Source organism: Lipotes vexillifer, unplaced genomic scaffold, assembly GCF_000442215.2.
Source record: "Lipotes vexillifer unplaced genomic scaffold, Lipotes_vexillifer_v1.1 scaffold1038, whole genome shotgun sequence".
NCBI lineage: Eukaryota > Metazoa > Chordata > Mammalia > Artiodactyla > Lipotidae > Lipotes > Lipotes vexillifer.
In genome coordinates, this window is record NW_006780148.1 from 1,312,930 (window position 1) to 1,330,210 (window position 17,281).

General features: G+C 37.8%; 1 protein-coding gene across 1 annotated transcript in view; it reads left to right on the plus strand.

Moving 5' to 3' along the window:
- Positions 1–517: 517 nt before the first annotated feature.
- NDUFAF6 (NADH:ubiquinone oxidoreductase complex assembly factor 6) overlaps positions 518–17,281 on the plus strand; it is a 34,493-nt gene continuing 17,729 nt past the window's right edge. The window contains exons 1-3 of the mRNA XM_007453253.1: positions 518–714; positions 5,860–5,959; positions 15,243–15,365. Of these exons, the coding sequence (XP_007453315.1) occupies positions 518–714; positions 5,860–5,959; positions 15,243–15,365 (420 nt within the window). The remainder of the gene's footprint in view (positions 715–5,859; positions 5,960–15,242; positions 15,366–17,281) is intronic.

Consider the following 17,281-nt stretch of genomic DNA (forward strand, 5'->3'; position numbering starts at 1 on the left):
ATCTGGTCAAATCTGGAGGCAGGAGGTGTTACTGGGATCCAGATGTAGGCAGCTGCTGGCTTGGACCAAGTCAGGTCGTGGCAACTAGACCCAACTATAATATTTGAGGGGCCTGATGGTAAGAGTGCCAAAAGAGGCTCATATACCATGTGAATAAAGGTTTAAAAGTTATAAATCAAGCTAGTAAACTGTCAAATTATTCTCTTTCCTAATGTCTCGATGAATATCAATACATCTTCAGAAGGACCTGGAAGGAAGGGGGAGAGCCCGGGCGAGATCCGTCGAATTTAGGCGGGGCTTTCCTGGAACCTATAAGGCCGAGGAGCGCGGCGGCGGCGGCGCAGATGCAGGGGACCACAGCGACACCTGTCTCATCTCCGAGGGGCGCCCAGCGGTCTCCTTCTCGCCGCTAAGAGGTGCGCAGACAGAGCTGCCGGGGGCGTAGCGTGGCTGGGCGAGGAGAGGCGTGTCCGCGCGCTAACAGCGCGAGGTCGAAGGGCACGGCGGCGTCCCTGTCATGGCGGCCTCCACGCTGGTGTCGGCGTGCGGCCCGCTACGGCCCGGCGTCCCCGGCCTGTGCCGCTGCCGGCAGCCCAGGGGCCTGTGGGCGCACGCATGGCGGCTCCCGGAGCCCGCGGGGTCCGGGCGGAGCGTGGCCGCGGTCAGCGGACCTGGCGCCTCGGGCACTGACCGCTACTGCTTGGAGCTGCTGCGGTGAGCGAGCCGGACTGCCCCCGGCCGGGAGGTCGGGGAGCAGGCCGAAAGGGACCCTGGTGGGCGCGGCGGGCCTCGGGGCGGACCTGCACCTTCCCAGTGTCCCTCAGCGTGTGAGCTCGGGTGTATGGGGGAGTGAGGCAACAGGAGCTTTCACATTGGTCACAAATTTGTGGCAAAATTCCTTCGTGTGTCACCTTGCCCGAGCCTTAACTTTACCTAATTAAACGCTTTGCATGAATAGCTTTTTAAAATTCGAAACATGGCTGGTAACTAATTTTAATTAAGCAGTAGTTAACTTTGAGTTCTTCCTATGTGTCAGGCACTATGCAAAGTAGTTTACAAGTAAATTATCTAATTTTCGTTACAAGGTATGAGGGAACAGTTGTAGACCTACCACTTACAGTTATGTGGATTAGAGCATTTAGAACAATGCCTGGCACAAAGCAGGGGTACAGTGAGTACGGTATAAACTTTATTATCTCATCTAGCAGACATGGAAATGAAGGTTTAGAGAGATTATGGAATTTACCTGAGTTCAGTGTAATCTAAGCCTCATAAAGTCAGCTATTCTGGTAACACGCGAAAGGTATAGCACATAGCAGTCGCTGTTAATCATTTGCGGGATAAATTGGATGAATCAGGTTACCTGGTACATGTGGGTAGGGGCCTGCCTTGGAATCCAGGCCTGACTTCAGGAGTGAATGGCTTACCACCACCACCCCCCGGCCCCGGCCCCGCCCCCGCTGCCCTTTTGCTGCCCTTAATTCGTAACAGTGGCAAAAAGTCTCAAAGTACCTGGTCTCAAGGACTTCTGAGAAGTGCTAGAATAGTTAAACTATCTTGAATTTGATAGGGCTAGTATATCCAATTTTTTGGAATTCCATTGTAGCAAAATGTAGCATAACGACAACATTCCCATGCATTTCAGTACTTTGTTTCGTTTTTAATCACTTTTTAAAATAGTGTTCCTACCCCACCTTATTTACTTGTTGATTGCTTGTAGGAGAAACAAGGTAGCATTAGTGGAAATCGGGTCATTAAGAATTGTAAAAGCCAAAAAGATTATATTCATCTATATAATTTTTAAGTTATCATTTTTTGATGATAAGACATTTAAGTTACCAAAACGTATACCATCCATATCCACTCGTTCAGTGCAATTTTTCTTTGACACCAGTGGTATCCTAACTTTCCTATCCAGGGTTGAATCACTCTTACTAATTTCTTATATATTCTTTTAGAAATAGTCTGTGGATATCACATAACAGCTTTTCTCGAATATATATTTATAAATGGCCAGATACTTAATCTGTCCATATTGGTATTTAAGTGGAATGGAGGCTGTTGACTCTAGCGATTTATCAAAAAGCAGGCAGCAGGCAGACCTTATCTGAGTTTATTAATCCTAGCTCTGCCACTTGGGAAAGTTAATTACTTTAAGATTCAGCTATTTCCTCATTTGTAGATTTCTGCTTCTACTTTGTAACATGGTTGTGAGGATTAAATTACAAGATGTATATAAAAATGCTGGTACATAACAAATGCTCAATAAATAGTTTAAAATAAAAACAAAATGAACTTGAAAGGAAGATTAGAACTTTTAGCTTCTAATTGTCCATTAATCTTTGCAAGATTTGGCCTCCGAAATTGTGTGTGCAGGGTTGTTTTGGACATGTATCCTATGCAAGGCCTCCAAATATCAGACAAGATACTAGGCTATAACTTCAGATTAGCCAGCCTAAGAATCTTCCTAGAAGATTCTTCTAGGAGTCAAGGTTCCTGGGAAAATCTCAAGCCTAATTTACATAGGCTTCTTGGGGTTTGGTTTGAGGAACACCGCCTCAGGCCTTGGGATTAGTGTTATAATAAGATGAGGAGGTGGCAGTGGTCATAGCTGGAAGCGCAGTTCTCCAGCCTCACTGAGGAACCACTTCTTTTGTGCTTCAGTGGCACAGGTCCATGGAATTAGCATAGCAGTCCTAGCACTAGATATGCTTACTTCTCATATGTCTGTCTCTCCCTGCTAGACTGAAGTCTATACCTATCTTCAGTGTCTAGCACAGTGCCTGGCACGTCCTAGGCACTGAATAAATGAATGAATGAAAGGTTTTTGACCCTGCTGCTGTATAAAGCCATCATAGCATAGCATTTCTCATTATCTGGAACAGTTCTTAGGTAACTGGACCTTGGTTAGCTATTTATAGGTTATCCTTGTATACCAATAATCAACGTTGATAACAATGATCCTGATTGATGAAGAAATGGTTAAATAGTATATCCTATTTAATGTAAAGAAGAGGGTAATATTGTTTAGAAAAATTTCCAAAGTATTTTAAAAATCGTTAACAGGGCAAACCATTAGCTTTGTAGAATATCTTATTTCCCAGAGACTGTTACAGTTCTGTTATGTCTTCATTTCATTTTTCATTTTCGTGTAAGACACTTGAAGTACTTCCCATGTTGGTTATTTTTAAGGAGATATGAAACAGGTAGAATATCAAGCCTCATTTTTCAAGTTAGGAAGTAGACATGACTGGTATCATTTCTGTCAGTAACTAGTTGAATGATGGAAATTAAGATTGTAGTTTGATTCCTATTCAGTGTTTTCTTACTGTCTCATATTAACTTTCACGTGTTTTAAACACTTGAAGTTTAGAGACTGTTTATAATAAAATTTAGAAATGTTTACATCTATATATATTTACAAGTATAAGCTATAAAGTTTTGTCTGAACTCTCCATATTATAGCTGAAACCGCATATGGTGAGATTTTTTAGTAGAGTTGTCTTGTGATAACAAGGTTACTGCTATCTATTGATGATCTCTCCCTTTTGTTTATGTGGAAGTTGGGGGAATTGTGAAGGTTTAAGTTCTCTGTTAGCCACACGACAGAGTGTGAACCAATTGAAAAGTGGGAGTAGTCTGATTTTCAAACCTAAACTCCATGGAATGAGGTTGGACCCATTTTATACTGAGTACTGTTTTATAGGAAATACTGATATATTAAGGTTCCAGTGTATTACAGTGAAAGTAGCCTTGTCAATAGGCAGTCTGGTAAGCACTTTATATTTATTTATGTATGTATGTATGTATGTATGGCTGTGCTGGGTCTTCATTGCTGCACACAAGCTTTTCTCTAGTTGTGAGCGGGGGCTGCTCTTCGTTGTGGTGCTCTGGCATCTCATTGCAGTGGCCTCTCTTGTTGCAGAGCACCGGCTCTAGGCACGCGGGCTTCAGTAGTTGTGGCACATGGGCTTCAGTAGCTGTGGCTCATGGGCTCTAGAGCGCAGGCTCAGTAGTGGTGGTGCACGGGCTTAGTTGCTCCGCGGCATGTGGGATCTTCCTGGACCAGGGCTCGAACCCGTGTCACCTGCATTGGCAGGCAGATTCTTAACCACTGTGCCACCAGGGAAGCCCTGGTAAGTACTTTATACTTAAGTCATCCTAGAATAAATATAGTAAGGATTATATTTTTTTAACTTTTCATTTTAAAGTAATTTCAAATTCACATAAAAGTTACAGAAATAGTACACAGAGCTCCAACGTACTCTTCACCCAAATTCCCTCACTGTTAACGTTTTGAACCACTTGAGAATAAGATGTAGATGCCCCATTACCCCCCTTATTATTTTGGTGTGTGTTTTTAATACACAAGGATTCTCTCCTATATAACCATAGTATAACCATCAAAATCAGGATACTAAAATTGATCCAGTATTACCATCTAATCCACAGACTCCATTGACGTTTTGCTAATTAGTCTGTTATGTCTTTCTGTGTATCCAGGATCACGTGCTGCATTTAGTTGTCACGTGTCTTTAGTCTTCTCCAATCTGGAACAGCTTCTCAGTCCTTATCTTTCATGAACTTGACTTTTTTTTTTTTTAAGAGAACAGGGCAGGCAACTTTGTAGACTTTCAGTTTGGGTTTATTTAATGTTTACTTATGATTTACACAATTTTTGCAGGAATATTACAGAAGTTATGCTGTGCTTTTCTCAGTATCATGTCAGAAAGCACATGGTGTTGATTTATCCTATTACTGTGGAGTGAACTTTTTGTTACTTGGTGCTCAAGTGTCTTTCAGGTTTCTCCCTTGTAAATTAATAAGAATGTTAGCAAATAATATTTATTTTGTGAGGAGATACTTTAATACTATGTAAATATTCTTTTTCTATCAAACTTTCACCTGTTTAACATTTTCAGACATTTATTGATATTTGCTTGAATCACTTTTTACTTTGGTAGTTATCAAGTGGTGATTTAAAAAATTCAATCATGTCTTCTAGGTTTATCAGTTGGCCTTGTACTGGTTGTCAAAGTTTTCCTTCTCTTTGCATTTATTCGTTCATTTATATTGGTATGAGCTCATGGGGTCCTGTTACAATCTTTTACTGTCATTATTTTTTTGATGCTCAAATTGTCCCAGACTTGGCCAATAGAACTTCATCAAGACAATTTCTTTGTCCTTTTAACAAGTCACTCCATTCTTTGAACATTTGTTTACTTTCTGCTCAAGAAGATGTTTCAGGCTTATTTGGTATTTTCCTTCCACCAGCCCTGGAGACAGTCCTTCCTTCAAGGAGCCTTAGTTTCTTTCAGTGGAGAAATCAAGGTGTGTTCACTGATACTCAGGGTATGGGGGCGGATATCATTGTTTCTAGGCTTTGTCAGCAGATGCTGTAGGGAAATAGAAGTAAGTGTGAGTGTGTGCGCATACACACAGGTGCACCCTCCCACACACCCCCCATATTGTTCTCTGTCTTTGTCTTATGTATATATTTATCTATGCATTCAAAACCGTGAGTTCATACCAATACTTGCTGGCACTGTTGTCTTGATTTCTACATCTGTAACTCATTTGAATTCTTACTAAAACCAAAGTGATTCTGAAGCAGTTAAAATTATATATACATATTATATAAGTCAGAATAAATTAATAGAGATTGATTATTCATTTTAACTGGTCTGGGATTGGAAGCAGATAAAATTTTTATAATTGTAGAGAAACAGATATAAAATATAGGAAACTTGGGGGCTATTTTGAGTTGAAGCCTTGTTTTCGGTTCATTTTGGTCAGTATTTTTTTGTGTGTAGTTTGGAAAGTGAAAAGTAATTAACTTTTTTTGCTTATTTATTATAGGAAACGAGATTATGAAGGCTATTTATGCTCCCTGCTACTCCCTGCAGAATCCAGAAGCTCTGCTTTTGCACTGAGAGCTTTCAATGTGGAACTGGCTCAGGCTGGTATTAAAATACCTTAAAAATTATTTGTAAAAATAGTGATGTAATATGTTTAATGCTGAACAATAAAGAAATATAGTAGTAATTTATATGTTAGATGTGTTTAAGTTTTCTGCTGGTGATTTCTTTCTCCTTAACAATTTAATTCCAAAAGTAAAACTAGCTAATGAACTTAATGTTTTTGGAAAGACCATCCTGGAATTTCTTTTTTTAAGGATATTATAAAACTATGCAATTAACATTGCACATTTGTCTGTTAATTGAATAGGTTAATCAGAGTATTACTGCTTATTCTTTACAACATTTGCATAATTTACATGTATATAGCAGTTCTTCAAAGCACTTTTTAAATTGAGTTTTTAGCTTTAAAGTGAAATGGAAATTGAAGCAATTATAGCAAACCCAGACCTTATATCATACTAACTCACTTTTTTCTAAAGAATTACAAACAAAGGAGCGACTCTTCTTTTTCTTAGACTGGAAAGAATGTGTACTGATATAAGTAAATTGAAATGGAGAATGTAAATGAGGGAGTTGAGATAGAATTGCATTGATCTTCTCAGTAAATGAAATGGAGAGGTTGGTTATTGAGAGTGAGGGAGCATGGGAGGGTTTGGAGTCTTCAAGAGTATGACAAGTTTTGACACAGCCTCTCTGGTGAATATGATAGGACATGAAGTAGGAGCACATGAAAGGATGTGAGTATAGGACTGAGGCATAATTGTGGCTAAACAGTATAAATCTGCAGAGAGTAACAGAGTCTGGCTGTTTGTCCTTGGTGTATTTCTAGAAGTCATGGGTCTATATTTTTTTACTTCATCCTTTTTCAGGTATAAACTGTACTTCAGCATCTTAAGTCAGTCACAATTTAACGATAAATAGTACCCAATGTGATCTTCCATTATAACTTTAAAATAATTAAAATTCCATTTTTAATAAATAAATCTTCCATATTTTCCCTGATTCTCTGTCACCTTATAGGAATGTCTTGCTTTTTTTTTTTTTTTTTTTTTTTTTATATTTTCCCTGATTCTCTGTCACCTTATAGGAATGTCTTGTTTTTTTTTTTTTTTTTTTTTAATTTAAATAAATTCAACTGTGCAGGTAGCCTTGCACCTGTGTGCCACTCCAGGCAGTGTCCACCTGGCTGCCCCTTGGTCCCACTGCCCTGCACAAGATGCCAGTTCCGTCTCCTGATGGCTGTCTGTCTTACTGCTTTTTTGTACACACAGTCTTGTTCATTCATTCATTCAACAAGTATTGTCCAAAATATGCTAGGCACTATTTTAGGTACCGGGTTATAGCATTGAATAAAACATACAAAGTCCCTGTATTCAAGAAACAAGTAAATACTGTACAGAAAAATTAAGGAGGATAGGGAAGGCTAGGTGTAGCAGGGGTTCCTGTTTTAAGTAGGGTGATCAGGAAAAACCTCACTGAGATGGTGGCATTTTAGCAAAGATTTGAAGGAGGCAAGGGAGTGAGATATATGGCTGAAGAGTCTTCTAGACAGAAGGAGCAGCAAGTGCAAAGGCCCTGAGATGTAAGTGTGCCTGACATATTCAAAGACAAGAAGGCCAGTGTGGCACAACACAGAAAGGAGGGAGAGTGTGGGAGGAGATTAGGTTAGAGGTATCTGGGCCAGAAAAGTAAGGTCTTGGAGACCACTTCAGTCACTTTGGCATTTACTCTGAGTGAGATGGAAAACCATTGGAAGGTTCTGAGCAGAGAAAGACATCACATCTTTGTCATGTTTCTAAAGGATTACCTTTTAAAAAAAATTTTTTTTTTTGGCTTCCCTGGTGGTGCAGTGGTTGAGAGTCCGCCTGTTGATGCAGGGGACACGGGTTCGTGCCCTGGTCTGGGGGGATCCCACATGCCGTGGAGCGGCTGGGCCCGTGAGCCGTGGCCGCTGAGCCTGCGCATCCGCAACGGGAGAGGCCATAGCAGTGAGAGGCCCGCGTACCGCAAAAAAAAAAAAAAATTTTATTAAAGTATAGTTGATTTACAATATTAGTTTCATGTGTACAACCATGGTTCAATATTTTTGATAGATTATACTCCATTTGAAGTTATTACAAAGTATTGTTTGTATTCCCTGTGCTGTACAGTATATCCTTGTATCTTATTTATTTTATACATAATAGTTTGTACTTCTTAATCCCTTATCCCTATCTTGTCTCTCCCCTCATCCCTCTTCCCACTGGTAGCCACTACTTTGTTCTCTGTATCTGTGAGTCTGCTTCTCTTTTTTTGTTGTTTTATGTTTATTCATTGTGTATTTTTTAGATTCTACAGGCAAGTGATAAGGTACATTATTTTTGATTAATTTGGATATATATCCAGGACTGGAGTTGCTGAATCATATGGTAGTTCAATTTTTAGTTTTTTGAGGAACCTCCATACTGCTTTCACAGTGGGTACACCAATTTACATTCCCACCAACAGTGTACTAGAGCTCCCTTTTCTCTACATCCATGCCAACATTTCTTAATTTGTGGTCTTTTCCATGACAGCTATTCTGACAGATGTGAGGTGATATCTCATTTTGGTTTTGATGTGCATTTCCCTGATGCTTAGTGATGTTCAGAATTTTTGCATGTACTTCTTGGCCATCTGTATATCTTCTTTGGAAAAGTGTCTATTCAGGTCATCTGCCCATTTTTTAATTGCATTGTTTGTTTTTTTGATATCGAGTTGTATGAGCTTTTTATATATTTTGGATATTAACCCCTCAACAGACGTACCATTTGCAAATATTTGCAAATGTTTTCTCCCATTCAGTAGGTAACCTTTCCACTTTGTTAATGGTTTCTTTTGCTGTGCAAAAGCTTTTAAGTTTAATTAGGCCCCATTTGTTTATTTTTGCCTTTGTTTTCTTTGCCTGAGGAGAAAGATCCAAAAAAATATTCCTATGACATAGGTCAGAGGGTGGTCTCCCTATCTTCTAGGAGTTTTATGGTGTCCAGTCTTACATTTAGGTCTTTAATCCATTTTGAGTTTATTTTCATATACAGTGTGAGAAAATGTTCTAATTTCATTCTTTTACATGTAGCTGTCCAGTTTTCTCAGCACCACTTATTGAAGAGATTGTCTTTCCCCATTGTATATTTTTGCCTCTTTTGTCAAAGATTAATTGACCATAAATGCATGGGTTTATTTCTGGGCTCTCTATTCTGTTCCATTGATCTATGTGTCTGTTTTAATGCCAGTACCATACTGTTTTGATCACTGTGCCTTTGTAGTGTAGTCTGAAATCAAGGAGTGTGGTATCTCCAGCTTTATGCTTTTTTATCAAGATTGCTTCAGCTGTTCAGGGTCTTTTGTGGTTCCATATAAATTTTAGGATTATATGTTCTAGTTCTGTGAAAAATGTCATGGGTATTTTTATAGGGCTTACATTAAATCTATAGATTGCTTTGGGTAGTATTGACATTTTAACAATATTAATTCTTCCAATCCATGGACATGGGATATCTTTCCATTTCTTTGTATTATCTTCAGTTTTCTTCATCAGTATTTTTTAGTTTTCAGAGTATAGGTCTCTCACCTCCTTGGTTAAATTTATTCCTAGGATTTTATTCTTTCTGATGTGATTTTAAACTGGATTGTTTTTTTGCTTTTTCTTTCCTGTAGTTCATTATTGGTGTATTAGAAAGGCAAAAAATTTCTGTATATTAATTTTATATCCTGTAACTTTATTGACTTCATTTCTTAGTTCTAATAGTTTTTTGGTGGAGACTTTAGGGTTTTCTTTATATAGTATCATGTCATCTGCAAATAGTGACAGTTTTACTTCTTACCTTCCAATTTGGATGCTTTTTATTTCTTTTTCTTGTCTAATTGCTGTGGCTAGGACTTTCAATACCATATTAAATAGAAGTGGTGAGAGTAGGTATCCTTGTCTTGTTCCTGATTTTAGAGAAGAAACTTCTCACCATTGAGTATAATGTTAACTATGGGGTTGTCTTATTGGCCTTTATTATGTTGAGATGTTTCCTCTATACCAACTTCGATGAGAGTTTTTATCATGAATGCATGAATGTTGAATTTTGTCAGATGTTTTTTTCTGAGTCTATTGAGATAATCATGTGATTTTTATCCTTTGTTTTATTAATATGGTGTATCACATTAATTGATTTGTGGATATTGAACCATCCTTTCATCATTTTAGTAAATCCCGCTTGGCCATGGTGTATGATCCTTTTTACATATTGTTGAGTTTGGTTTGCTAATATTTTGTTGAAGATTTTTACATCTACATTCATTTAGATATATTGGCCTATAATTTTCTTTTTCTGTAGTGTCTTTGTCTAGTTTTGGTATCAGGGTAATGGTGGCCTCATAATTGGGAATCTTCCCTCCTCTTCAATACTTTGGAGTAGTTTGAGAAGGATAGGTATTAGTTCCTCTTTGTGCATTTGGTTGAATTCCCCTGTGAAGCTGTCCAGTCCTGGACTTCGGTTTGCTGGGAGTTTTTTGGTTACTGATTCAATTTCATTACTAGTGATCTGTCTGTTCAGATTATCTATTTCTTTTGGTCTAGTTTCAGAAGATTGTAGTTTCTAGGAATTTATCCATTTCTTCTAGATTGTCCAACTTATTGGCATATAACTGTTCATAGTTTTCCCTTCTGATTTTTTTGTATCTGTGATATCAGTTGTAATTTCTTCCCTTTTATTTCTTACTTTGTTTATTTGGGTTCTCTCTCTTTTTCTTAATGAGCTTGGCTAAGGGCTTATCAATTTTGTTTATCTTTTCAAAAAACCAGCTCTTGGTTTCATTGATCTTTTTTCTTCTTTTTCCCCTATTTTATTTGTTTCTGCTCTGATCTTTATTATTTCTTTCCTTCTGCTGACTTTGGGCTTCGTTTGTTCTTCTTTTTCTAATTCCTTTAGATGGTAGGTTAGGTTGTTTATTTGAGATTTTTCTTGTTTCTTGAGATGGGCCTGTATCACTGTAAACTTTCCTTTTAGAACTTCTTTGTGTATCCTATAGATTTTGGAAAGTTGTGCTTTTATTTTCATTTGTCCTGAGGTATTTTCTGATTTCCTCTTTGATTTCTTCATTGACCCATTGGTTTTTTTAGTCTCCATGTGTTAGTGTTTTTCACATTTTTCTTCCTGTGATAGATCTCTAGTTTCATACTATTGTGGTCAGAAAAGATGCTTGATATAATTTCTATCCTCTTAAATTTTTTTAGACTTGTTTTGTGGCCTAGCATGTGATCTGTCCTAGAGAATGTTCCATGTGCACTTGAAAAGAATTTGTATTCTGTTTTTGTATGGAATGTCCTGTAGATATCTATTAATTCTAACTGGACTAATGTGTCATTTAAGACCATTGTTTACTCATTGATTTTCTTTCTGGATTGTCTGTCCTTTGATGTAAATGGGGTGTTAAAGTCTTATACTATTACTTTGTTTATGTCAGTTTCTCACTTTATGTCTGTTGATGTTTGCTTTATGTATTTAGATGTTCCTATATTACGTGCATATATGATAATGAATGTTATATCCTCTTGCTGTATTGATTCCTTTATCATTATACAGTGCTCTTCTTTTTCTTTTGTTATAGCCTTTGTTTTAAAGTCTATTTTGTCTGATATGCATATTGCTACTCCTGATTTCTTGTCGTTTCTGTTTGCATGAAATACATTTTTCCATTCCCTCACTTTCACTCTGTGTGTGTTTATCCATATATATATATATATATATATATATATATATGTATATGCCACATCTTCTTTAAAGGATTACTCTTGATGCTGTATTGAGAATAGACCATATGCCATGGGATCTGAACACTAAGCATTGCTAAGAGACCCACCCAGCACCAAGACCATAAAAACAAAACAAAACAAAACTTTTTATTTGGAAATAATTTCACACACACCAAAGTAAGAATAGTACAAAACCCCATATACCCTTTCGTTAATATTTTGCCCTATTTACTTTATCATATTGTGCCCCTCTCCCCTTCTCCCTCTCTCTCTCCCTCTCTCTCTGTGTATACACACACACACAAATGTGCACACACATACATGCACTGTTTTTCTTATGAATCATTTTACAGTAACTTGACTACACCATGGCCCTTATCCCTGTAAACTTGAGCTGTATTTCATTACCGTAAGAATATTCTCTTACATAACAGTTATCAGTTTGAGTAAATTTGAGATTGATACAGTACATTTATTTAATCTACCTTCTGGTTTCCAGTTTTGTCAGATGATTTCAGTGATGTCCTTTATGGCATTTTTTAACCCTTCTGTACAGGATCCAATCTAGGGTAATGTATTGCATGTAGTTTTCATGTCTCTTTGGCCTCCTTTAATCTGGAACATTTCCACAGCCTTTCTTCTATTATTACATTGACATTTTAAAAACAATATTGTTCCTTTTCAAAAATTGAGTATTTCTCATTTGGAGTTTATTTTTTGTCATGATTATATTTATATATATCTAGTCTAATGCTTAACTACCTAAATGGTATATGTCCTTCTCAGGGAATCACAAGGAGGCATTACATGTCTGTATGCCTCTTATTGGCGATACCAATTTTGGTCACTAGTCAAGATGTTAACATTTTTTTCCTTGTTAAATATAAGGAAACATTTTAAGACCATGGTCCTCATCAAAATTTACCTCATATTTGGCAAATAGGTATATGAAAATATGCTCAACATCACTAATATCAGAGAAGTACAAATTAGAACCACAATGACATATCCCCTCACACCTATTAGGATAGCTGTTATCAAAGAGACAAGAAATAACAAGTGTTTTATAGTGTGTGGAGAAAAGGGAGCCCTTGTGCACTGTTGGTGGGAGTGTAAATAGGTGCAACCACTGTGGAAAACAGCATGGAGGTGCCTCAGAAAACTAAAACTAGAACTACCATATAATCCAGTAATTTCATTTCTGGGTGTTTATCCAAAGGAAATGAAAATATTAACTTGAAAAGATACATGCACCCCCTGGTTCATTGCAACATTATTTACAATAGCCAAGACATGGAAGCCACCTAAGTGTCCATTGGTGGATGACTGGATAAAGATGTGGTATATCTACACAATGGAATATTACTTAGACATAAAAAAGAAGGAAATCTTGCCATTTGTGACAACACAGATGGACCTTGAGGGCTTTATGCTAAGTGAAATAAGTTAGAGAAAGGCAAATACCATATCATCTCACGTATATGTGGAATCTAAAACAAAAACAAAAGCAAAACAAAAAGTACCCCAAACTCATAGATACAGAGAACAGATTGCTGGTTGTCAGAGGCAGTGGGTGGGAGATGGGTGAAATGGGTGAGGGTGGTCAAAAGGTAGAAACTTCCAGTTATAAGTAAATAAGTCATGGGAATGTAATGTACAGCTGTTACTGTATTATGTGTTTGAAAGTTGCTAATAGAGTAGATCTTGAAAGTTCTCAACATACACAAATTCCTAATTATGTGTGGTGATAGATAGTAACTAGACCTATGGTGATCATTTCACAATATATACATACATATACAAATCATGTTGTACACTTGAAACTAAGATACTGTTATATGTCAATTATAGCTCAATTAAAAATAAAAAATTTACCTCCTAGATTTAGCATGCATTGGTGATTCTTGCTTGACCCAGCGCCATTCTTAATCAGTAGTAAGTGAGGGAGAGAGTCTAATAATCTTCTTTAAAAAAGTTACTCAGTGAATAAATAAATGAGTTTATTTAAATGTACCACAGTAAAATTCACTTTTTGTGGTGTACAGTCCTATAGGTTTTGAGAGCTACTTAGAGTCACGTATTTACCACCAGAGTCGTGATACAGAGCAATTCCATCAACCCTTATGTGTCCCTTTGTAGTCAACCCCTCCCCTCTCCCATAATCTTTTACATATCCTTCTGGTTCCATTATAAGAACTGTGAGTATGCAGAGCATGGGATAAACTTCTACCTTTTTGAGCTATAATTTCTGTGTTTGTAAAATGGGTGTATTCGTAAGGACCCTGTGAGTTTGTTGTGAGGATTGTGATCAGATAACCTCTGCTACAGTACCTGGTACTTGTTGACATTTTTTTTTTTGCGGTACGCGGGCCTCTCACTGTTGTGGCCTCTTCCGTTGCGGAGCACAGGCCCCGGACGCGCCGGCTCAGCAGCCATGGCTCACGGGCCCAGCCGCTCCGCGGCATGTGGGATCTTCCCGGACCGGGGCACGAACCCGTGTCCCCTGCATCGGCAGGCGGACTCTCAACCACTGCGCCACCAGGGAAGCCCTACTTGTTGACATTTGATGAATAAATATTAGTTCCTTCTCTGCTTCCTCTAAAAAGCCTCTGGTTCTATTTCCTAGGTTTATCTTCAGACTCAAAAATATTTTGACTGTCACTAATCCAGTGACTCAACCACTGCCACCAGGGAAGCCCTACTTGTTGACATTTGATGAATAAATATTAGTTCCTTCTCTGCTTCCTCTAAAAAGCCTCTGGTTCTATTTCCTAGGTTTATCTTCAGACTCAAAAATATTTTGACTGTCACTAATCCAGTGAGAATTGTTTTTCTTCTCTTCCACTTATTATTGAAAAACTTTGTTTTGGAAAACTTCAGTCGTATACAGCATAAAGTATATTCATATGTAGAGAGAGAAGCATAATGAACCCCCATATACCTCATCACCCACCTCCAACTGTTACTAACTCATGGCCAATCTTGTTTTCTCATCTTTACTCCCCACCCCCCTCATCCCCACCTCCAGGTTATTTTGAAGTAAGTCTCAAATTTTTCCATCTGCAGATATTTCAGTTTGCATCTCTAAAAGAACTCACTTAAAAAAATAACCACAATACCATTATTATATATTAAAAATTGAATAAGTTCTTAATATCATTAAATGTCTGGTGTTCAGATTTTCCTAGTTGTCTCTGTCTCCTTAAATTAGGATTCAAATAGGTCTACATGTGACTGGTTGATCTCTTTCTTAAATTTCTTTTAAACGAAATGATCCCCCTCCCTCTCTTTGTTTTTTCTTGCAATTTTTTTCCAGAAGAACTGCGCCTATTTTTGAATACAGACCTTGAAAATATTTTTGAATAAGCACCAAATAATTTGTAGCTGTTACTTAGGAAACTCATAATGATGATAATTTAAATGATACATAACTTCAAGGAAAAATTAAATGTAGAGAAACTTAATTTTTGGCTGAATTATATGATTATGCAGTTACACAAATGCTGGTTTTTGAGACTGTGAACAGTGCATTTATTAAAGTTTTTAAACACTATTTACAGGTTAAGGACTCTGTCTCTGAGAAAACAATTGGACTGATGAGAATGCAGTTTTGGAAAAAAACTGTGGATGATATATACTGTGACAGTCCACCACGTCAGCCTGTGGCCATTGAACTATGGAAGGTGAAAAAAAAACAACCCCCCCAAAAGACCCCTACTTTTCATTTGTAAGAATGTTATTTGAGCATACTTTCTGTCACATACAGTTTGGATAGTGTCAATGGGGAATCTATCCTGAAAATAATTTTAGGCTCATGTAATGTTCAGATATATGTTAGATTTGACAGAATTTAAAATCATCCACGAATAATTTGCACACATCTTCAGTGTATTTCTTTATTGAAGGAAGAAGGAGAAATCTGGTCTCTATATAAGTTATTTTCCACATATTTGATTGCAGAATTTAAGCCCTACAAATTTTGAAGCAGTGGCAGGTACATTTTCTGTCTGACTGCCCAGCAGCTCCTTATTCCAGTGCTTTAATCTGTACTCTGGGCAGTAGAAAATCATGCATTGATCTTTTGTGACAGGAGACGTGCTCTCATCATTGTCCAGACACAAATCTAAAACTGCCTTGTCTAGTTTAATAGAATTGCGTATTTGTTGATGAATTTTAGGTGTCCAAGAATGGAAACCTATGGGCTAGGGTATTATTTGTAAACTAGATGTATTTAGTAATTAGTTTTACATTAAAGCTGTATGGATTCTTCATTCACAAACAGCCATGCACAGTTTAGAAATACGCTGAACTATGAACAGAGAAAGGGAATTAGGTACCTTTCATCACTGATCTGTGGCCCCATTGTAATATGATGAATGCCAAAAGATAGTTTCCGTCACAGGAGCCACTGACAGACCTGACAGTGGTAACGCCTCTTCTCAGGTCTGTGCCCCGGCAGAGGCAGGCCCCATTTGTGGGCCCCAGATTGACTTCAAAGAGCCTCAGTAAGGTTGGAAAGCCAGGCTCCTCCACTGGGGACTGAGAAGAGAGTGGATGGGAAGCTTGTGAGTATTAGATTAGTTGTTTACCTTTATTCATCCCACTTCAAGAATCTCATCCTAGGTGACTCAGTTTAGAAAAAAGTTTCTCTAAAAATCCACAAACTCTTATTTATTTTATATACAAAGCTGACTGAATTAGAGGTTTATGCTAAGACTTGCACTGACGATTCTGACCTTTGTCAGGAAATAATGTGAAAGGTCAGAGATTTCTTTAACACAAATTTATCTTGCCTTTGCTTCTCTTAAAAAAATTCTGGAAAACATATCTGAAATACACAATGTTTACATGCATGCCAATTTGTCCAGTTTTAATAGCTGCTTAAATTTTGTTGATTAACGTTGACCAGCTTTCTTTTTTATTTAAATTTATTTTTGGCTGCATTGGGTCTCTGTTGCTGTGCACAGGCTTCCTCTAGTTGTGGTGAGCAGGGGCTACTTTTCATTGTGGTGCATGGGCTTTTCATTGCAGTGGCTTCTCTTGTTGCGGAGCATAGGCTGTAGGTGCATGGGCTCAATAGTTGTGGCTCGCGGGCTCTAGAGTGCAGGCTCAGTAGTTGTGGCACATGGGCTTAGTTGCTCTGCAGTATGTGGGATTTTCCCGGACCAGGGATTGAACCCATATACCTTGCATTGGTAGGCGAATTCTTAACCACTGTGCTACTGGCTGGAAGTCCCTGGCCAGCTTTCCGATATGACAGGTATTGAAGGTTAATATGAGTATTTGAAAGAAGCAGGTAGTGTTCAGACCAGCTGTCCTGATTGCATATTCCCTACCCCTCCCCATTCTGTTGGAACATACCCTTATTGCACCACTGTCCAGTCAAACTTTCAGTTGATTCTTTGAAGAGTTTCAGGTTCTTTAGAAGATTAAATAGGGAAACAGTGACATGTTGTCCAAAGAGTACATTCTTGCCACACTGTTTCACTGGTGCCTTTAGGGTACAAAATAGTTGAATATCTATAATTTCTAATATTTATAGCCAAGGTTTTTGTTCTATTTGGCTTCTATTTCCAAAGTTTTGATAGTTTTGTTCAGC